General features: G+C 27.4%; 2 protein-coding genes across 6 annotated transcripts in view; one reads left to right on the plus strand and one right to left on the minus strand.

The window, feature by feature from the left end:
- Window positions 1-466: 466 nt before the first annotated feature.
- LOC122565664 (general transcription factor 3C polypeptide 1) lies at window positions 467-9976 on the plus strand. 3 transcript variants are annotated; one of them, XM_043721864.1, is made up of 8 exons: window positions 467-695; window positions 926-1119; window positions 1192-2868; window positions 2945-7084; window positions 7189-7697; window positions 7834-8026; window positions 8253-8340; window positions 9366-9976. In XM_043721864.1, exons 1-8 carry the CDS (start codon window positions 611-613, stop codon window positions 9434-9436), a joined length of 6957 nt encoding a protein of 2318 aa, XP_043577799.1. In that variant the 5' UTR covers window positions 467-610; the 3' UTR covers window positions 9437-9976. The 3 variants fall into 3 exon arrangements, 2 of the variants coding, with proteins under 2 accessions (XP_043577799.1, XP_043577798.1); XM_043721863.1 differs by lacking the exon at window positions 9366-9976 and adding an exon at window positions 8546-8777; XR_006316236.1 differs by lacking the exons at window positions 7834-8026; window positions 8253-8340; window positions 9366-9976 and having other exon boundaries at window positions 2945-6784; window positions 6942-7084; window positions 7189-7326.
- Window positions 9977-11392: 1416 nt separating this feature from the next.
- LOC122566380 (long-chain fatty acid transport protein 4) overlaps window positions 11393-24157 on the minus strand; it is a 30343-nt gene continuing 17578 nt past the window's right edge. For 2 of the 3 annotated variants that reach the window (XM_043723553.1, XM_043723554.1), the window contains exons 4-13: window positions 20319-20469; window positions 18214-18451; window positions 14683-14917; window positions 14412-14613; window positions 14078-14270; window positions 13577-13717; window positions 13336-13473; window positions 13010-13167; window positions 12662-12815; window positions 11393-12347 (exon numbers count right to left, since the gene is read on the minus strand). In XM_043723553.1, coding sequence (XP_043579488.1) covers window positions 12193-12347; window positions 12662-12815; window positions 13010-13167; window positions 13336-13473; window positions 13577-13717; window positions 14078-14270; window positions 14412-14613; window positions 14683-14917; window positions 18214-18451; window positions 20319-20469 — 1765 coding nt within the window. In that variant the 3' untranslated portion in view covers window positions 11393-12192. The remainder of the gene's footprint in view (window positions 12348-12661; window positions 12816-13009; window positions 13168-13335; window positions 13474-13576; window positions 13718-14077; window positions 14271-14411; window positions 14614-14682; window positions 14918-18213; window positions 18452-20318; window positions 20470-24157) is intronic. The other variant, XR_006316487.1, reaches the window with a different exon arrangement.

Here is a 24157-nt window from a genome sequence, read left to right on the forward strand (position 1 = left end):
ACGGTCATACATGTAAGTCTTGAAACTGCCGTGCTAAGAAATTTACGATTATGTGGCGACCTGCGCTTCTCAAAATCGCCACCAACGGCGCTACCACAGAGTAGTCATTACAATAGAAGACGCAAGATTATCATTTCGCTCTCTCTTAAGCCAATTTTAACTATAAATAGAATTGCTTATGCATAAATAATGCATACCTATTTATGAAGCACTATAAAAATTATAAAGAATTCGCTTGAATTCCACCACGTGTTACTTGGTTGTAATTGTTTTGACTACTCGACATTAGCGCCCGGTGTATGATGGATAATACAAAAAATTTTCTATCCTCAAATTTGGAACTACTATTACTTACGATGTAAAATCTATTACACTGTGTTCCCACCACAGGAATTTCCAGACCTGTGCATGCGACCGTGGACTATATCTACTTACTATAGGACTATACACACATACACATAACATGTAATATCTACCTAGCGCTACCTTACTGTTTATGACAAGATGTATTACATCAGTCATATGTCACATGTGATATTTAAACTGTGAAATGAAAATATGAAACATTTTTTGTGTTGTATATATTGTATATTTTAAAATATAATTGAACATGGTGTCATATTCATCAATTAATTTAGTAGATTCAATAATCGACGAGGTGGCATTGGAAGGTTTGGATGGTATTACTATAGAAGGTTAGTATAAATATTAATATTTACTATAACATATGTACATAATCTTTTTATTTTGTGAAAGTAAAAAATTTTCGGATAATATATGCATATTTAGTGTGTTTATATTACCCGTCACGTCTAATTTCTAAACTTCCATAAATATTATTTTTTAAATAAAAGTGAGCTAGATTTTATTTTAAATAAATAAATTTAATAAATATATTTTGTAATTTATAACTTTTTCATTTCAGCACTATGGTTACGTTTAGCTCATAGACTTCACAATCCTTTACCATTCCCAAGATCATTTATGACTCAGATATGGTCAATATGCGTACAGATCAGAGAATTTACATTTTACAAATTAGAAACTCCAAGGGAACCACTTGTAATTTTCGATCGCTATCAATTTGTGGATCCTGATTTAGGTATCATATTGGAACCAGTAAGTATTTTGACCAAAATTGGAATAAACTAATAAATTATCAGACTTCTAAGAAATTATACATTTGAATAGGAAAATGTACCTCCAGATATTTATCCACATTGTCCTGTGAATGATGTTGCAAATGGTATTAAAGGATCTTGCTCTACTTATAATACTCGGGAAGATATCACAGGACTTGTAAGAAACCTTAGCTTAGAAGAAGTTACTAAAAGATATGGACAAAAATTAGTTATTGTTGCATCACAATGTGCTAGAAATCATGCCCTAATGGGGGATGAAATATCTCCAATACTTGAATTAAATGTAAAACAGTATTGTTTTCTAGAAAGAGTAGGTAGATCACGATATCATGGTGAAGTTACTCAGGGAAAACTTAGTCTCAGTGCACTAAAAGAAGATTCTAAAAGCTTATTTTATCTTCGAAAATTTTTACTACGTTATAAGCTAATAACGAAACAAATACATCATCAGAAAAGTGATAATTATGGTTGTAATGGAAGTCTGTTACATCTTCCAAGGTTTTTTGTTGAAAGAAAACCAAAAATGATTTTTTTGGCAGAAGAAGTTATCAAAATTCTTAAATCAAAACCCAATTATGTTGCAGAATATGATGAGATAAAACGTAAACTGCAAATTGAAAAAGCATTAAGCAAATTGTTTAAAACTTCATTTTTCCAAAAAGTTGTGAAAACAGATATTAGAATACCATACAGAACTTTATATCCTAAAGCATCACCAGAAGAATGGCAGCAGAAAAATGATTCTACAAAGGAGAAGAAAATTAAAGTAGCACAGTTATTACTGCCAAATATTAATATCCTTGAAGCATGGAATAAAGATGAAATACAAGATGAAGATGAATCTCAAGAGATAAATATTTCAAATCATAGATATGGTGTGCCATATTTGAAACAAGCAAATACAATAATTGAAGATAATAGAATTGATGGTGTATGCCAAGGAAGTTTGGCTAAAATAATGGGATTAACGAAATTACAATCACGGACGATTTTGCGAAACATAGTTAAAACGAATATTGTTGCTACTTATATGAGTGACATTGGTAGACAAAGGCTTGCAAAATATGTATCGAAAAGGTATGAAAAAGCTAGTAAGCTAAGTAAACAGTTTGAGAAAGAAATGCATAAAATTAAAGAACTTACAAAGCAAATTACGACTGAAAGTGAGAGCTTGGAAAAAACTAAAACGATTGTAAAGCAAGAAGAAAATTCTGTTATTAATGATGAAAAGGAGAGTGTAGAAAAGGTGGTTGAATCTGATATTGTTAATAAGGATGACCTACCAGAAAAAAGGTTGTACACTGACAGAGTAGAATTACAAAAAACGTTTTATGTTGTTAATCGTATATTATATAAATATCGTATAGCAAAACGTCCAAATAGATATAAATGCACTTTCTCTAACTACTTATTGGATAAAATTAATAAAGTTCAAATGAAAAAAGAAAATTCATACTCTAATAATATGTTACTACAAATTTCTGAATTATCAAAGAATGAAAAGACAGTAGCTGCATATAAAAATATAAAAGTTGATATAAAAGTTTTTAAATCAACAAATGAAGAAAAACCAGAAAATGAAGTATATGGATTTATGGAAGATATACAAAATAGTGAGAAAAAAAATGTGACAAATATTACATATAGAATATTGCGAAGAGCTAATATGATTATGGAATCAGTTAAAAAACATCGAATCATTGATGATATGACAAAGTTAATGAAGGTAATATAATATAAGTAATAATGTAATATGTTAGATTTTTAGTCATTTTTATTAATCGCTTCTCATTTAATTTTAGATGATATATGAGGAAGAAGATAAAGAAGGGTATGATGTAAAAATCGATAAAAAATCGTTAATAAGATTGCTACAAAAGCTTGCAAAAGATAATTTAGTGAAATATATAAAAATAACTCTGAGTGGAAATGGTAAAGAGAAGCATTTAACATATATATGTGATCCAAACATTGATGTTAATAGTACCATTATTCAATCAACCGTGGAACAAGCAAAATTGAAATTCTTTTTCATGACTTCTCAAAAACCTAGATCGTCTCTGAAACATACAGAAAATACAACAAAATTTGTATTAAACAAAGATGTTAATGATGCACACAAATTTGAAACTGATCAATCTCCATTTCAACAATCTACAATAATACCAACGAGTTCTAAATGTAATTCTAGAATATCAAGAAAATACGGATATAGTCCGAAATTTCTTCGTATGAAAGCATTACATATCTTTTTATTTTATTTGGTTTATGAACATCCTGGTGATCAAACTCTTTCAAAAGCAGAACAAATACAAATTTTACGAGATAATGATTTTAACATTACAGAAGAGTTAACAGAGGAATTCAGTACGATTTATACTAAAGATGTTAGCTGGAAAATGTTTGTTCCGCCTTTGCCACAATATAATGGTTGGCCTCGAGGATGGACATTAATGTGTGACTTTCTTTTACGACTTCCTTTATCGATATTCTTGAAGATTCATTACGTTTCATTTACAATACCAGAAATGGATAAATATATAAATCATCCTATTCGGAAACATTATCTAGTTAGAGATTTACCAGTTGATATTCGAAATTCTTTGTTCTATGCACGGAAGTATGTATTCCACATTCATGAAACTGTAACAAGATTATGTTATATTGGATTGGTACAGTTTGGACCACAAAAATTAAAAGAGAAGGATCAAGTATTTATTTATGTGAATCGTCGTACTGAATTAATGGATACGACATCTTCTGCTCCTAGTTATCATGTAATTGAAGATAAACAGTATCTCATGATCAAATATAACTTTACTGAAATTCAGGTAGTTGAGAAATACTGGTATGATATGTGGAATACATGTATGAATACGCCTTTAGGCGGACGACTTGTTGTTGAAGGAAAAGATATAGTGTTAGAGGATTTGAATAAGAAAGTTGATATGATTCAATCAGTGGTAGCTCGTTCTCCAGAAGAAGCTGTCAAATTTGATACTGGCAAAGTACCTGGAGATCGCAAAGGTGCTGCTGGAACAGATTCAGCATGTTTTGCTTATCTTAAAAGAAATTGGAATTGGGGTTTCTCTAATTTTGAAGTCCGACAGAAAAGGAAACAGCAGAATATAGCTTATGAAAGAGATTCGTATCTTTCTAAAATAAAGGCAAAACCTTTTAGATTTACTGAATTTTCTGGTTTAAAAACAGTATCTGGGCCTCCTTCTTTAAGTGCAACAGAATTCAAAAAGAAGGTACAAACTAAAAATAATGAAAATTTGGATCAGCAGAACAAATATGAAGCGTTGACGTATCAGCGAAGCACGAAGCAAAAATCTTATGTTAGAAGAGTACAGCCTCGTAAATGTAGTAGTAAAAGACGAACAAAGTATGACGAGGTTGATTATCGAGCATTGCAACGGATGCACAAGTTACGAGTAAACTGGAAACCATACGAGGATAAGATTTTGCTTGTTTGCAAGGTCGCTATGGTATATTTTTGTCCAAATCCACGTAAACAAGTAATAACATTTTCTACAGTAAGAGACGTGCTACGGTCATATTCATACAGTTCACATAACAAAACGTCAAAAGCTTGTCAACGACGACTTTTATATATGCTCAGACAACAACGAAACGTTGATACTGTTGCTTTAGGAGTTGAAGAACTCAAACAGAATTTTTTCCTTAAAAAGCGATTTGGTGGTATTGTGAATAAACTCAAAGAAGGACATAAAAGCTCACCTGAATATGAAAAGCAAGTTACAGAGGCGTTCAAATCACTTGTTGCCTACATTGCAAAGAAGTATTATGATATTTCAGATGTTGGATCTAAAGAACCACTGCCTGTACCACAAACAGTGCAAGAATTTAATTTATTTTACAAAGTTGTACATCCTACAAAACCATTCTATAATCGTGGTTTCACAAAAGATATTCAAAATATTAATGACATACACTCTGCAGTCGTAAATTCTGTCATTAATAGTTCCATGTGTTGTGGAAAAGATAGAAGATCCTGGACATATCAATTATTTAAAATATATCAACAATATCCTGACATGTTGTTAAGAAATGCTCTGACAAAAATTCATAGTGATCAAATGGTTACCATTAAAAAGAATCACTTGCCTAATATAAGAAAACATGGTAATTATATGCCGATGAGTAGTTCTCAGTATCAATTAAGTAATAATTATATATATAAATTTCATACTAAATGGCCATATGCTTTATTCAAAGAATCATATGATGTTTTCTATAAACTTAGTAATTGGTATTGTCATAATGAAATAAATGATCAAAGTAAAGCATCAGATAATTTTAATGGCATCGAAATATTCCCGATTACTGGTGGTTTAATAGGAGCGATACATGATTATATTGTACAAGATCAAATAGATTTTGATATTGAAATACCTGATCAAGTTATAATGCTTGATCCTAGATTAAAAGAAAAAGACGAAACATACTTTAGAATAGCTAAACGATATCAAGATATATTGGCTAATTTAGATAATTTGAAATTTATAAAAGAATTTTCTTTGCAAAACAGTGGTGCAATGATTGATCTTGAAAAGCATGATGACAAAAGCTTTGATGCCCATACCGCTACTTTACATTATAATGATGTACATAATATTGATGGAAAATCAGATAAAGATGGTTTCTCGGATTTAGATACAGAGAAGAACACACATTTGCAAGAATTTGAAGGTGAGAAAACAAATTTCGAAGATCCGAAACCTTTTACTGATTGTGACGAAATAAATCTCAAAACTGATGAGGAGAACGGTCGTAATGTAATTGATGATGAACAAAATATAATTAAATTTCAAGATGGAATTAAAATTGTGTTAAACAAAAACGATGTCGAGCGTTCAACACTTTGTGATGAGGATTCAATGATGGAAACAGAAGAAGATAAAATATGTACTGTCGATAATCCTAAAATAGATAGTGAGGTGCAAGTAGGAGATACTGGCGAAAGTTTATATAAATTGCCTGAATTTGAAAATGTGATTCATGTACAACATAATCCTGTATTATTATTGGAAAGTACAAGTAGTAAAGATGAAGATAGAATGTTAAATATTGAAAATTCATCTTCATTCCATTTAGACCTAGAATTGAATACAGACAAAGAAAATAAATTAATTACGTCTGAGAGAAAAAGGCAAAGGAATGATAATGAAGACATGTTTGATTTAGGTAAACCTGCTCAAAAGAAGAAAATATTAGATCGTAAAATTGTAGATGCAGAAGAGAATGAAGAAGCATTACAAAAAAATGATGTTATTTTGATTGAAGTATCAAATAAAACACAAAATGAAGATTCAAGAGAACATTCCACAAATGAAACAATTGAAATTAATGATGAAAAATCTAGTAACGAACAATATATTTCGAATAATGAACGTGAAATTTCATTACAACCAAAAAAGGGCAGTGGAAATGGTTTTACACTTGTTAGTGATATCCTAAAAAATATTCCAACAGAACAGAGTTATTTGAATTCATACTGCAAGATTGATGATTCAGATGTACACAAACGGTACACTCGTATAGCTTTATTGCGAATGAGAGAAGAATTAAGCGAACTCACAGTAGCAGATAGTCATCATGCACATGAATATTTTGTCGTAAATATGTTCAAAGTTTATTATTCTTTATATCGATCAAACTCACAAAAAATTGACAAAACTGAAGTCTTTAAAGATTTATCAATACCCTCAGATCTATTACCTTTAAGATTAAATGCTATAAATGACTTAATACAAGAAATAAATAAATTTGCAGTTTACCCTAAAGATGGTATTTCATATTCTGATTTCAAAAAAAATTTGCCCAATAATTGTTCAATGGATTTGAACAATATGGAAGCAATTTTTAAATTTGTATGTGATAAAAAAGAACTTGGAGCTACTATCCAAGAGTTGATAGTAAGTAAAAATATATCTACATTTTATTTTAAAACAAATAGAATTTTCATCTTAGAAATAAAGTATCTTACATTAGTTAATTATTGTCTTATTCATTTTGATAGGATGAATTTGAAGATACATTAGGAGAAAATTTATACCAAATCGTTTCTTTCCTTACTAATAATCATCTATTCCTGCGGTCCGGTGTAACTACGGTTCGATATATACATCATCGTTATGCTGATTCTTGGCTAATACATTCATATAAAATAAGCCGTCTTGAAAAAGAATCGCTCATACCAATGCCTAAAGGAACTGTATATGTGACAGAATCTGGAGAAGCATTAAACAAAGATAATGATATAAATACGATAGAAGAAACAAAACAAAATCTTACTATACCATTAGAAAATGAATCATCCAAAATTGCTGATGAAAATATAGCTGAAAAAAATATTCAGTCAGAGACAAAAGACAATAATGAAAATAAAAATGAAGATTCTACTAGAGATACATCTAGTCATAGCGATGAAGAATACAACACAGAGATGAAGAAAAGGATGTCAAGAAAGAGGATTAAATTACTACCCCAAAAAGATAAATCTAAAGCTGTGAAACAGTTAGATTCAAAGTAAATGAAGTTATACAATGAAAGTTAAAATTTATTAAACTTAAACTTATTTTTTCCAATATTTATTTTAAATACAGTTAAGTTATTCAAGATTTTAGAGCAGATGATATTTAAATATGCCTCATTTATGTTTCAGTAACAAACAAGAAATAAAGATAGCTATAAAACCATGGATTCGAGTAGATGGTGTTTTAAATCGTAGGGTACTTGATCGTATGTTGGGATCAATTTTGTCATACTGTTTAGCACATCCGGGTATATCGTTATCAAAAATACAAAATAGATTTGTCCCTGCCCTGCAACCATATCATACACGAGAATTAGTCGAGGTAAGTTATATCTTTCTTAGTACTCATATATCACTACATAATTTTGCCCTTCTGCTTTCTATGATAAAATTTTTATAATGTTATGTTTATGAGATAGTTGTGTTGGTTTTATAGTAGACTATTGTTCATATTTATGTGTATAATTATGGAAATATCTTATGTAGTTTGTATTTCTATCAAATTTTATAAAATTTTTTTTGAGAGATATTTGATATATTCTTTGCAGATATTGATAAAGTTGGGATGCTTGGACAAAATACTCTTGAAAGAACCACGTGTGACATTATTTTCAAAGCCATCACAAGTTAAACCAAGTAAGTACTTACTGCTGTTTTTAAAATAATTTCTTCTTTAGCTTTACTTCCTTTCAGAGTCATTAAATATGGCTGTTTAATGTATTTAAATTGTATATTTATATTTTTTATATAGCTTGTTAAAAATGTATAGGTTTTTAAAATTAAACAATATTTTCAGTATATTAAATACAAGTTGAATTGATTTATTTATTATTTTTTCTAGAGATTGTAAATAATGATTGGGCTATTGATGAAGATATTTTCGTTGAACCTACAAATGGAGCAATGTTAAAATTCGGAATATTTTTAAGCACTAAAATGTATAGTACAGATTTTATTACATAACTAGTAAAATGAAATTATTGAAGTTTAAAAAATAGATTAGACTGATATATTACACATAGAATTTTTATTTTGTAATCATAACTTTTATTACTAATTTGTTAATTTGTTGATAATGGAGCTTTTATTTCAATGAAGCTACATCGTTGTTTTTTATTTTTCAATTTAAATATAATAATCATGAAATATTTAAATATCTAATATTTAAAATAAATAGTGTATTTAGTGTGTAAAATATTATTTTTTATGTTGATAGATAAATGATTTTAACATTAAATGTACTTATCTTTCCTAATAAGAAAATTAGAAAATACACAGATAGAAGGATCATATTTATTTTAAGATTATATAACATTACATTTTGTATTTTTTTAATCCTTTGCATTCAAGAACTTTTTCGGTCCGGTGTAGCAGCTACTCCAAATGATTTAGCGTATACGTGACGCGTGTTTTACAGCTAGCGTAAAATGATTTTATATACAAATTAACTTACAAAAACGTTATATTCTAATAATTTATCTATATCTACATCTTCGAAAATATGATTTTGTAATATTAATTTCTGTATTTTTTTCTATGATAATTTATAAAGCATTCACCAAGATTGCATTCTTGAATATAATTGATCTCATTTTTCAACAGTTCAAAATCAAGTTAATCTTCATTTGAGCTAATTTCATTTCCGCAAACCATTTTTTTAGGGTTTCTAAGCTATAATATTTTTGCCATGGTCGTTGAATCCGATCTAACATTGGAGACGTCCAACCAATAGTTTCGGAGGGATTTGGGATTAAATATTTTATCTCCATTTTAAAATCTAGCACTTTACACTTCCTAACAAAGAACATAAAGAGCTAAGGAATCAATTTAGAACCAATGTTGCACTCTCATCAATTGGGGATGTCGAAATATAGCATAAATAGGGACTGTCGTCTCTCACTTGCCACAGGAATTGCAGTACGGAACGCCGTGGCGACTGAAAGTCACCTCTCGAATGCAAAGGATTTTAAATGTAACTAAATTATATAATGTAATATATATTTTATGTTACGTTATGTATTAGGTATATTAATACATGTATATAACAAATTCAAAGCTGGCAATAATATTAAAGATTAATAAAAATACAAGATATCTATAAAATATGTAATTCTAATAACAAGTCATAATAATTGTATACCAGTAGCCATATTTTCATATTATGTAATAAAATCGCAAAAGAATTTAATCAATATATAAATTAAGATTAACATAACAGGTACTTATATAAATGAATTATTTTGAATAAAAAATATTTTCTCGATTTTTGTTAGAAAATATAATTGGGAGATAATGTGATAATTATGATATAATGTTTGCTATATTAAAAAATATTTATATTAATCATGTAAATATATTTTTATCTCAAATTTTAATTCTGGAAATTTTTTAATAATAAATGTATTACTTTTTGGTATAATAACATTATTAACAATAATGTACTTATATAGATTTAGATGATATAACAATAACAATATATAGTAAAATATAGGTACAATATAACATGTCTTTATAAATGTTATTATTACAAATTATAAATGCATAATAATTGTAAATGAATGTATTATAAGTTATATATTATACAAAGTTTATGTTATCATCTTGATTTACATCAAAACTGTTATCTGTAAGAAGATTTGGGTTAAAGTTGTATGGTTCCAAAGATCAAATAAATATTTTCTAGGTGTAAGTATAGGTAATTTTCAAAGATGAATGGGAACATATGTTCTTTTTTTGTTTAATTAGTCATATGCTTTTTAAAAATATCTTTTATATAGAATTGTATTAGATTTTTTTTTTAATAGAACTTTTTAATAGAAGTAGTTTACCAGAAAAATAAAATTATGAAATGAAGATTTCCTTACTAATGTTAACTATATTTATAGGAGGGTTTCGACATAACGATTATTTACGTAATGACATTTTCTAAATCAATAGAATGTCTTCATATCGACCATTGTAGCATAATGTAGTTAGCTGTTTTAAGCAAAATTAACAACAATTTTCGGGGAACAATTTTTATGGAGAAACAGTATATAATATGGACAACATAAGAAGTGTTTTTGAGTAATTACAAATATTGTTAGAGTACTATACCGATGAATGTAACGACGTATATGAATATTTTCATTATTTCTAGTAATGGAGAAAAATATTAAATTGTTGATATAAGAAGTTTAAAGTTTTAGGATATTATGAGATATCTTTTTTATTCAAAACCAAAGTAACAGAATGATTCAGTTCCTTTAAATTTCATGAATCATGAATCAGTCTTAATAATAGTGGTTTTATGTAAAATAAAATAGGATATATTTTAAAAGAATTTAATAATATAATCGGAATGATAAATTCCGCAGCAGTGATCATCTATTATGTTTATATTATTAGCTTTAATAAATTTGGGCAGAGTACAAAGGCTTGATTTTAATATACAAATATTTTTAAATCATTTTGATTTTATTTCAAACGAATTTTTAAATTGATTTTCACTAATTGCAAGAGTGATCGCGCAAATAGTAATGAATGATTTTATTTGTATGTGTAATTTTGGATAAGAAATTACAAAAATTGTTTGTAAGATTTTTATCTTAAGAGACATAGTATCCAATAAGTAGTGTTAATGTATTGAGTTTGGAAAGTATGCCATTAACTTCTGAAAATCAGATCAAGGATGAAACTATTAAATAAATTAGTAATTAACATTTGTATTTATTCATATGATCTATGACATGTATATTCATAATTACTATGAATTCATAAAACAATTGTACAACATTTGTAACAATACTTTTAACAATGCCTAAATTTCTGAAAAATTATATTCAGTTTATGTTACAAAATAAATATTTTATTTGTGCTTTCGGTTACGTATAATTTTATATTAGTACCTTGTATGCATTTACAAGTTTTTAAGTTACATATGCAAGCTTCGTATAAGTTTGAAATAAGGGTCTCTGTTTCTTTTAAATATTTATATAATTTTAATTTACATAAACGTATATAAAAACATTGATTTTTCATGCAGAATGTATTGCTAGACGTATAAATTTAGAATTTTAATATAAGATGATTTAATGACATACGTCATAATATACACATATTATATTAATGTATGTAATATGTATTATAGTGTATATATGTATATTACAACGTATATGTAGTACAAATAAGCACAACTCCAACCCAGAGAAACGAATAACGTTCATTTCTTTTTTAAATAAAAAATATTTCATTCTGACTTCAATGCGACGTATTTTGTATCTTATATATATATATATTGAGAATTCTAAAAAGTATAAATTTATATAAAAATTATATATAAAAAATAATAGTGTAAAATTATACAATTTAATTACTGCTACAATTTACCCCAGTACAAAGCAATTTTTTGATTTAACATAATGAAGATGGAAAACCTCTTCACTTCACACGTAAAGAGTTGCAGCAAAAATTGTTCCCATGAGATTTCTTTTTAATACAGGACAGAATTTAAAAACGAACTTTTCCTTGTTGTATCTGGTCATAAATTTCGGTAGTCAACAATTGGTATCCAGATTTTTCGTTTAAATAATATAATTTATCTCCTATCCTATTTGGATTGTATCCTTCATCTACAAGATCTTTTTTTTTCAATTTGAATGTTCCTGAAATAGTGATTAAAAATGGCCTTTCTAAGTTAGAATGATTTAAGCTTATAATATTTAATTTATAAAATAGTAAGAGTGTAGTCTGCATAACGAAATGTATTATTTTTCAAGATATGAATGAAAAATTGATATAAAAATAAAAATATTTATAAAAGATATTATATAAGCAATTAATTTTATAATTTAAGTATAATTTTGAAACAGTTAAAATAACATTCATAAATAACAAAAAATTAATTTACGACTATTGATAAAGATGATTTTAATATGATTATCAAATGAGTTTAATAGAGATATGTATACAAAAATACCTGTGAGATCAATTTTCGATAAAATCCTAATAAATCTAGGTACCGCGTAAGTTGCTAAATGTTCCTTTAAATCAACTGATAATTTATTAATGTCTAGCGTAGCTTTTTCATCATATATTGCTGCCATTCCAGCTTTACCTTCAAGGCCTGGAATCTATCGAAAAATTGTATGGAAATATAATTAAATCTATAACCTCATAGCGCAGAAATAAAGAGTATTTAAAACTTATTAAATTCCATATGTAATACATATACTACATATATAAATAAGACATATATAACAAATATTCTTTATTAAAAAATAATAGAATAACTATTATAGAATATTATTTTTAATATTTTATTTACCTCAACTCCATATACAATGCAATCTTTATAACTAACAACATTACTGATAATAGCTTCGACTTCAGATGTAGACACATTTTCTCCTTTCCATCTAAAGGTATCACCTGTTCTATCCTTAAAGTACAAATTACCAAATTCATCTGCTATTAAAATATCACCTGCAAGAAAGAAATGAACAAAATTTAGATAACTATTTGTAGTAGTAATTTATAATATTTATTGTATTCTAATGAAACAGTTGCAATAAAGAAATATAATGCAGAAATATTAAATAGATTCGCTTAACAAATTTTATATTCTACAATTAAGTTAGAATAAATTTATACCAGATATAAATGCTGAATCGCCTTTAGTAAATACATCATAAACTATTTTTTTTTCTGATGCTTTCTGATCTACATATCCTAAATATGCTCTGAATGGATTGTTCGGTATAATTTTTCCAATAAAAACACCTGGTTCATCTAAAAATGATATAAGAAATTGTAAGATGAAAAAAAAGATAGTTTCATTATAATTCAAAATGTGAGGTGAACGCTTTAATTTATATTTAACGAAAATACTTACTTGGTTTACACAATTGACATAAACCTTTTTCATTCCTTATAGGTTCTCCATCAGCATTGACTCTTATAATAGAAATAGGATAAACTGATGGAATAATTCGAGATACAAAACCAATAGCTCCAACAGTATTGTCGATGTTTACTAGAAAAATAGGATATGAAATATTAATATCATATAATTACTACATACATTAATAAAATATTTAACTACTTTTTATAAATTATACATCTTTCTCAATCGTGTGAGCATATGTATATTTTTACAAACGTACATTATACAGCATATAAAAATTCTGTTATTTATTATTCATAACTAGATTCATTACTATTATTCATTATTTTATTTAAAACTGCAATTCATTAAATATTTCATTGGATAAAGCAAATTATTTATTAAGAATAATACAAAATTAATCACTCGATTGGTCATTCAGTATACAAAATAGTCGTAAAATTTAATATATTTTTATTAACGATTGATATAGATAATAGGAATTCTTACCTATGTTAGCGTTGCCTTCTGTTGCTCCATAGAATTCAGCAATTTGTGAAATATTAAATCGCTCTACGAATTCGCGCCATATTTGTGGTCTTAAACCGTTTCCAAACATCACCCTAATTTTGTGTTGCTTGTCTTCCGGTTTTGGAGGTACAGCTAAAATATATCTACACATTTCTCCAATATATTGAGCAACCTAAAAGTTAATTATATCTATTTGCTTTCACATTCGTATTTCTTCAAGAATTAATTCTCTTTTTGAATAAATATCACAGTGAAATTTAAATTTATTTTCTTTCAATAACAATAGAAAAAAGTTAAAAAGCATAGAACTTACTGTACAATTATATTTGATGCATTCAGCGAAATAAGCGCTTGCTGAGAATTTTTTTCTAATTACAACTGTTGCACCATGAAGAAGAGCTGCACCAACAGCCATTACACCACCTGCAGTGTGATACAATGGCAATGGTGTATAAATTCTATCCGAACTTTTAAACTTTGCCAACATAAATATACCAGTTGCCATAAACATAAACCTAGAACGAATTAGAAAATCAATTAAATAATCATTAATTATAATTTATGAGAATTTTAATATTTCTTACCTAGAATTGGTTATAACTGCTGCTTTTGGAAGACCAGTTGTGCCACTGGTGAAAATATATACTAGTTGATCGTGGTAAGCACCTTTTTCTTCAAAAACTGGCGCAGCCGAAGAAACGTTGCTCATAAGAGTATCCAAGTCATTGTCATTTAATTTTGATGTCTTCGAATTTGGTAAACTACCGATTCTATACAATGGAAACTTTGGGTCCAAAGAATCTATAATATCTGATATAGCTAAAACAATTAATAATTATAAGATAATTGTAAATTAATAAATATAAAATAAATGTTTTTAATAAATATGAAAGTCTTCATCTTACACGACGATTCAAACATATTCTGAATATGATTCTTTTATCGTAATAAAATTATACGTCTGATTGTACTTTAGAAAGTACGTATTTCATTAATTTTATTATCGGAAGCTTACAATAAAAGTATGAATGATATTTATATAATTCTTTTAGTTCGTACTTTTCCATATAAGATATTTTCATATTTTATACAATCAACATTTTGTTTATTCTTGTTAGAGAAAGAATATGTGTGAAAATCTGAACATCGAAAAATTTCATAATTTTTACATCAATAGTAAGCAAGTGCACGAGTACAATGTGTGACAATAAACGATCTGTTTCTTCTTATGTTTCTATACATACTGGGTTTTCCTTTTACATCATAATTGTATTGATTTAATTATAACTTGTTATATCCTGTCATATATTTTAATAAGTTCAGTGCGTTGAAAGTTATATCGAAGCAAAGTTCATCGGATCTAAGAAATTTTAAAATTACTCATTAAAAATACCTATCTTCTATTCATTTAAACAATGTATATTTAAGTAGTCTGTTTTTAATGTAATAAAAGATAATCTAATTTATGATTTTTAAGTATAGTTTTGAATCTAAATATAGCTTATACTTGAATTAGGAAAATTTATGTGTATGTATGTACATACATATTCAAAAAATTCTTATTAGAATCTTCTTACAATTAATTTACCAGAGATGGAAATTATTTAGATCTGAGATGGTTTTACTTGGAGTAAAATATACTATAATTTTGATGTAAAAAAATGTCCACTTATCTTCATCTTCAAATCTCCGAAGTATCAGGATTTATAAATATTTATTTGGACTTGTAGTTTTGGCGATTTTGATGTAACTTTATTTTAATTCATTTCTTTCTACCGATAATAATATTAACGTAAATCGAGGTGACAATACCATACGACATATGCTATATATGAAAATAGATATAAACAATAACATAACTATAATAGAAAGATTAATGTAAGAATAATTTTTAAAAATTAATGAGAGAGCGCAAAATGTGATCTGCAAAATTTTGTAGAATACATTACATACAGTCTACATTGTTTATAATTATATTTATAATAATGAAAGATTATTTCTTAATCTGCAAGAAGTTTCGGTAGAGTATCCTCGCAATCTTTATATCCTTAAGAATTCTATTCGAATCATTGGTATTGAAATTTTGCAAGTAATAATTGTTATCAATAATTTCACAAACATAACTGAAGTTTATCGACAATAACGATAAACGTAATAGCTACTAGCGTTATGCAATCGTTCATAAAATAGAACTCGAGTCTAATCGGTTGCGACACGCAACCGAACACCTAATTTTCTTTCATTCTGGGGTAGTTAGTTCTATTTCCTATTATTGCTTCAATCATTGTGACCAGAGTTATTAGCTTAAAGGATCCACACGCAATGGAAAATAAATACATATTTCATTCTCAAACGAAGAGGTGACAAATTATACAAATTTGTACGAACAACAAAAAGCATGAAATAATTGGCCTTAAAACTAATAAAAATTATTTTAACGATATACGTTTTAATTTATGATATGTGTGATAAATTATATCTCAAATATAAACTACGACAAGCATAATGCTTAATTCTTTATTTAATTTTAAATTCTAAATCTTCCAATTTCTGCAATTTTTCTCAAAAAGTATATAGGATTTAATATTTATAAACGTAAATGAATTATGCATTTAGAGTGACTATTTTTGATTATAATTTAAAATGATTATGAATTTAGACTTTTCTTTAATTCAATCAATGAACCTTGCCCAAATTTATATCATATATCGACCAGTACTCAGATAATGTTATTTAAAGAGATAAAAGTGACTTTGAATTTTTATTGAAAAAAAGAAATTTTCAATATTGCACTTTGTTGCCAATTCAGTGATAATTAAACACTCTTGTTTATGATATTTTCTTGTTAGATTATCAGAAATATCTATACGATGTAAAAATAAGGTGTTAAAATGAAAATACAGATAAGTGGAGGAACTGGAGATTAATAAGAACATAAACTAAACAAGCCATTACAAACTAATCAATAAAATCATATCGAGTTGAAGATAATTATAATGGTAAACCAAAATCAATTATAGCTTTTCCCTAAGTAATTAGTAGAGATAACTGATAAATATGATGAACGGAGAACAAGAGAAATATTTATCAAACAAAATATTTCACAATTAGCCATAATTACATAAATCTTCTTCTGTCACTTTCTTCATTAAACTTATATATTATCTTATAGATTATTTAAATATTTTATTAAGTGCGAACAGAATTTAAAAGCCAACATAGATTAGCCTGATATTCTACTTGAAAGTAGTGAAGATATTAAATTTAAATATTCATGGTTGAGTATTGGCAAATCCTCTGTCATGAATTATTAATAAATAATAACTAACGAATGAAATTCTACTTTTACGAAACGCACTATTTAGCGTGCACTTGGCCATGTGCATATTTTATACTGTTAACCCTTTCACTACGTCAATGTTGGCCCCGTTTGTGGCTTCAATATACAAGACGGTTGAATCGTGAGGCTATACTTTGTCGTAAACAGAATGTAACAACATGTAAACTATTATTCATGTTATTTCGAGGCAATATGTAATGAATTATAAATAAACAAATTTTTTAAATTATTTATTACTGTAGTTTTATGTGAAAAATTTCTAAACAAGAATATGTAATTATGTAATATCACACGGATTGGGCTATTAGGCAGATAAAATGTTAGTTGTTTTCCCAAAATCATTGCAGATATCAACCTGAAATTTTCAGCTGTTAGATGAAGCAGAGCGGCTAACCTTTTTAGGGTGTAAGATATTGTGGAGGTGAATTTCTTAAGGATGAAAAGGGTGCTAGCCCCATCTTTTTTAAATGGGATGGAATATTAATTTTCAGATATTCGAATAGATGTTATCAAACAAACAATCTTTATATAAAGCATGTTTTTTTCATTTTACATAGCTAAGGAGTTATAGCAGAAAATAAATTTACGTTAGAGGAGATCCGTGAAGATGTCGAAAGATATCAAAAGCCTATCTTCTTATTACTGTAAAACTTCACGATTCTTAAGGAATGAATATGAATGAATCAATCGAAATCAAAGGATCGAAAGGTAAATATTACTTTTGAATAAATAAAACTTTAGTCTTAATTTTAAAAATAATTCTTGTTACGCTTACCATCGGTGAAATCTGCTCCATAAATAAGAGCTTGACACTTGGACACATTGATGCTATGCTGAAGAGCAGTTTTACGAAGGTTGGTGTTAAGAAGTGGTATTATTACTCCCAGTTTACTCAGACCAAGCCAAAGGGCAATGAATTCCACCCGATTCTCCAGAAGTATGCCAATGACATCGCCTTTACGATATCCGTATGTTTTGAATATCGTGGCGACTTTATTACTATAATCCTCCACCTGAAAAATATTTTATTGAATTTTATTAGTCTGACTAACATGTGCACAAAAAATAAAGGAACAAAGAAATATGAAAATTTTCAAATGTTACAAATGTCATATCATAATGTATATCTGACATTTGTGTATATTTTTAAATACTAGCACTCATAAGTGTCCTGACATTTTAGCCAATTTATAGTAATAATACATGAATGTTAGTAAAGCGTATAACTTAATGACAAGCTAATAATCAAAAGTTAATATTTATCGTCTCTTTATAGGAATTTAATTATTTTGTTTAAAGATCAATGATTGTTCAACCATTTGCATTTTTACGTTTTAAGGTCTTCGAACATGAAAGTTCTTGGAAACTAGGAAGATATTACTGTACAGATGTAACTGTTCATTTATGGACAAAAGAAAAGTATGCATTTAACTATGTAACGGTAACAACTTTATCAGCCATAGCGAAACATTCTGAACTATTATACTTATACCCTTAGATATAATTGTTCCCATTAAAAAATTAGTATTCAGGTATTTTTATCTGAAGTCCAATATTATGACTAGACAAGTAGGTAAAGACTTATGCTATAGATGTAATATATATAATAGTTAAGAGTTAAGTGCTGGACAGTACATATGGAATAGTAAAATAAGGGTAAAATAAGATTGTGTGCGTGAGTAGATGGATGTGTGTGTAGATGATTAAGTGAGAGTGCAAGGCAATAGGGAAAATAATTGTAAACCGAGTTCCTTCCGCGGCCAACAGGCTGAAAATAAACTATGCCATTACAATCACTGATATCGTATTTTCCATATTGAAAGGTAAACGATAGTTTATGAATATTTATGTATATTATCGTTACTGACGTCGAAAATTATTCTTGGTTACAAAATTGCTAATAGTCAGTATCTAGCGTTAACAATTATTATGACGATAGCTAAAAACAACCGGAAAGAACTTTTGGTTATTGATAATGATTACTAATAAATGGTAACAAAAAACTGTTATATCTATGATAAAAGAAATGTCTGTTATCAGCAATGGAACTTTGCACATTAAGAAATTTTAGACATTTATCATAGTTATTTGTAATGAAGACTATCTATACTAACATATGAATTCTTATATCATAACTTCTTAGGTGTTATTACTTAAATAATGACTTCTGAAGTTAAAGATTACATCATACGACGAAGATTATGTCTCTATATATAAGTGAGTGTGTAATTATAAGATTAATTTTTTCTTTAGCATAGAATTTGTAGTATGTAATATCTTTTAGGAAGAGTTCAATAACGCACGAGTTAAAGTATTTTAGATTTATTAAATCATAAAAGTTATCCAATTTTCTGAACGGAAAGGAAATGAGTCATATTTTACGTTATTCATCTCATCCCGGCTTATTTATAAGAGCTATGTACATCCTCTCGCATTTTTATCATTATAGCTGTTATCAGTGAGGTTGGCAAGTTACCCTTTCGCGTTATATCCTTTTATATAACGAAAATATAAACAATTGAACATCATTAAAATAATCTGATTGAGTAATTTACTAAATAGTTAAATAACATATAGTATTATTATAAAGTATAATTAATAGATATGAAAGAAATAAAAATTGAAAATTAGAATAACAAAACATATAATTTTTTACCAATTATTCTTTTTATGACACTTGCTTTTGCAATTTGAAACTCAATCGCGCCGAATATTAATATATATAATATAATAATTATAATAAAATAATACAAAAGTTGTCAAATACTAATAAGAAAAAAAGGATGATAATAAGGAGACTGAATAAACTACATTTATGTTAACAGCTATTTTTGAGTTTCTTTTTGAGGAAGGATGATTAAGAATTTTGATAAAATTTACCTGTTGATACGTCCATTCTTGATCTTCAAAAATGAAACAAACTTTATTTGGATGCCGACTAACATGCTGTCGAAATACATCGGCGATGCTTCTGTTCTTCCTCTCGTGACTGCGGATAATCCAAAGAACTTTTATATACCGTGTTATAGCTCTGAAAAAGTAAAAAATGTTTACGTTAAAATCATTCATCAATACATATATATATATATATGTATATTAAAAAATTTTTTTAAATTTCGCTTATCAATCATAAAATATATTTTTAAATTTTATGAAGAGCGTCTATACTGAAAAATAAGTCTCCACTTTTTAAAATTTATACATTTTTTTGAAACTTTCTAACAAATAAATTCATTTGAAGAAAGTGAAATGCATTACGAAAACAAAAATAGAGAACCTGATTATCGATACTTCGTTGCGTATTTCGTAGTGAGAAATACAGTGAAGAAGATATTGCCATTGATTGATATCATTATTCTTTTATCCTGGCCCTCAATCGATGTCACATTCCGAAATTTTTATAATTAATTGTAAAAATATTAATTAATCACTATTTTGTTCATAAATGTATCTTATTTAAGAATATATGTATTCGAAATATTAGTAATTAAATATTCTAAGTACCTCAAACAATTAATGCAAATATATTACTCTATTATATTATTTTATTACATTTATTATTTTCAATTTACATACATAATTAATATATATATGTAATACTATATTTAAATTAAACAGCGAACTTACAACTCAATAGAATTGCACTGTCATCCTTATATAAGAAACCGAGATTTGTTCACTAAACAAATAGCGTAATTTGTTAACACCAAATGCACATATTGAAAAAATGGCAACAGTAGAAAATGAAAAGTGGTTGTTAGCAAATTCTTGTTAGGTAAAGAAAATATGCATATTACATAATGTACGTCTCATACATTTCTCACTTGATCTTAGTAGTTATACGCGATGACGAACCAATACTTTGCATTGGAAATACACGTATTAAAGCCAGTTTTTGTAAGTTTTATAAATATGTAAACATATTTTTATATTATCATTATAGTTACGTTTAGAAAAAGACACAACTATGAAATCATCATTGTACAGCGTCAACTATGAATGTTATACGATAACAAGGATTCAGGTGATTGATGATTATCTTCATATTATACAATAAGAAATATATATATTTATTGTAGGAAAAAATCAATTAATTTTAATTATTTGATTTTAATTAGAGTCTAATCTATAATTCAAACTGGATTAATATTTCGCTGTAATAGATCTTTTAAGTAATCATTCAAGTAATTATAATAACTAATAGTAACCAATTATAATTAACATTATGAACTGTGAGTAGGTATACATCCACGCATTATATTTTAAAAGCATCGTATGCAACATAAACTTTGGATTATCTGCTTGTCTTAAGATTTTACCTACAAATCGATTCGAAAAATATTCGGACACGAGTATAATTTACATTACTTTCGAAATTTCGAAATGAATCGTAGACGTAAAAATACGTTGATATCGATGATATTATCAGATAAATATGCTAGCCACTTAACTTTGATTTAAATGTCACTAAGAACTGGCGCGTCATGACGCGCCAATCCAAACCTATTCCCTTTGAATTTGAAAAGTCGCAGATTTCTCTCGAAAGTAGAAGTGAAAGGAGTTGTCAAAGATTGGTTACGGTTACAGTTACAGGACTTGTTCAAAGATCAAGGTATCGGTACCTCGGTTGGAGCTTCACAGGGGACATCACTCGAGTATGACACGAGCCAAAAATATTCGACACATATTTTGTTATCGACAATCTGCCACATTTATGGAGTGAATATTCTATTTCTAATATTACTAGAGATATTTCAGAAAATATATTTTCAATCCCAACTTTAAGGGCTTGCTAAAAATATGGACAATTGCTGATAAAAGAAACACACACATAGAATATTTTTGGCTGCACTATACATCTGTAAAGTTTCATCAAAAACGTTGTGTCATACTTGGGATCTATGATACTATTTATGGAGATTTCTTTTAACTGGTGTCAACAATGTCTGTTCTAGACGCTACGAACGGCAACTTTTTGAACACACCTTATAGTGGAAGTACTCATAAATATGAAGGAAACTTAATCTAATTAGTACTAGTACTAACACTATGAACTTTGTGTGTGTAAAGCCAAGTGTGCAAAAGATATAAGTAGGTATGTGTGAATTGCAGAAAATATTGTAAAATAGAAAATATTGTATTTTATTATTTATTTCGCGATGTAAATAATAGATTAAGAGAATTAAAATTAAAAAAGACGAAAAGTAAAAGAATTTAAGTTATCAACAATTTTAATGTACGCTGTGACAATTGAATTGTAACATTAATCAAACCTGCATGCACCTTAAAGAAAATTGAAGTGCTTGGTTGGTTCAATGGACCAGTTAAAGCAACGAGAGAAATCTGTATGCTGCGCACGTCATTTTAAACTATTTATCGCTGATCAATACTAGATTCTATGCAATTACGTACATAATGTACACGTGCATGTAGTCAGTTAATGATTACAAAATATCAGGTAATGATGATAAAGATATTTAAAAACTCGAGGATCAATTTCACCTACGTATAATCGCTATATCGCGAACGTAATATTTGAATAAGATAAAGAAATCAAATATCACGTTTGAAGCATTTTCTGTTTTATGCGTAAATATTTATGTTTGAATCGGAATTTTCCCAGATATAGTTTGTAGTACATTTTTAATATACTGCGCGTTTTTAAAAAATAGCGCATAGATGTTGTAAAGCTTTATATTTTTGTTCATGTTATATTAAATATTTATTTAATAGTTTTATTTAATGATCTATAGAATCAATTAAATAATAAAACTTATTATTTTAGATTTATTGTCATTAACATTCAGTGCCTTCAGCGAAAATGATTAATGTAAGCAAAAAAAAAAAAGAAATATATTATCAGTTTTCTTAGAAAATGGTAATCAGTCATGAAACTGTTTAGGTAATCTGTAAACTGTGACCGATGATAAAACACAACGTTATAAACAGACAAACTTATTGTAGAAATAACATTAGATTCTTGTACTACATGAAATTCAAACAAATGTTATAACACACAGAGTTTCAAAATGTCAAAAGTTGAAAAATTTACGATACAGAATTATAGATAAACGTCATAGAATAAAATAAAATCGGGGCATGTAATAAAATCAAATATTATATGTAAATTTGAGAAATATTCTTAGAAACCTAAGTTATTTTAGATGTTGTATGTTACATTATATTATATATTATATTATATTTTTTATAAACACAATTATATATAATTGCCTGAATCAAATAGTAATTTCTTTAACGTTCAAGTATTGCTGACGCAGATTGTCCAAAGCAGCATAGACAGATAAGTAAGTGTGTAAAATCATAAATAAATTATTTATGAAATTTTAAATGTAACATATATAGCATAACTTGACACGTGTTTCCAGTTATCACTATGAAAAAGTTTTTTAGAATTCTTTATAATGTATAAACTGACAATAATAGATACAGTGTTCAATCCTATTCTCCATTATAGTCGCTAATAAATTTGATTAACAAAATAACAACTTGTTAATTTTAATTAATAAAGTTATAGATTGTGATCTTCACTTTTTGAGTTACATCACTTTTGAAGCAAGATATATCTGGTGCATGTATTAAGAAATCAAACTGTATGCTATGCATATATATAAGTTCGTCGCTCGTCAATGAAGGGTTAATCTCGAATGACCTTGAATGATGTTATGTCACGTGTCGTTGAACTCGTCTTCATAAACGCT

This window comes from Bombus pyrosoma, linkage group LG3 (assembly GCF_014825855.1).
Source record: "Bombus pyrosoma isolate SC7728 linkage group LG3, ASM1482585v1, whole genome shotgun sequence".
NCBI classification, from domain to species: Eukaryota; Metazoa; Arthropoda; class Insecta; order Hymenoptera; family Apidae; genus Bombus; species Bombus pyrosoma.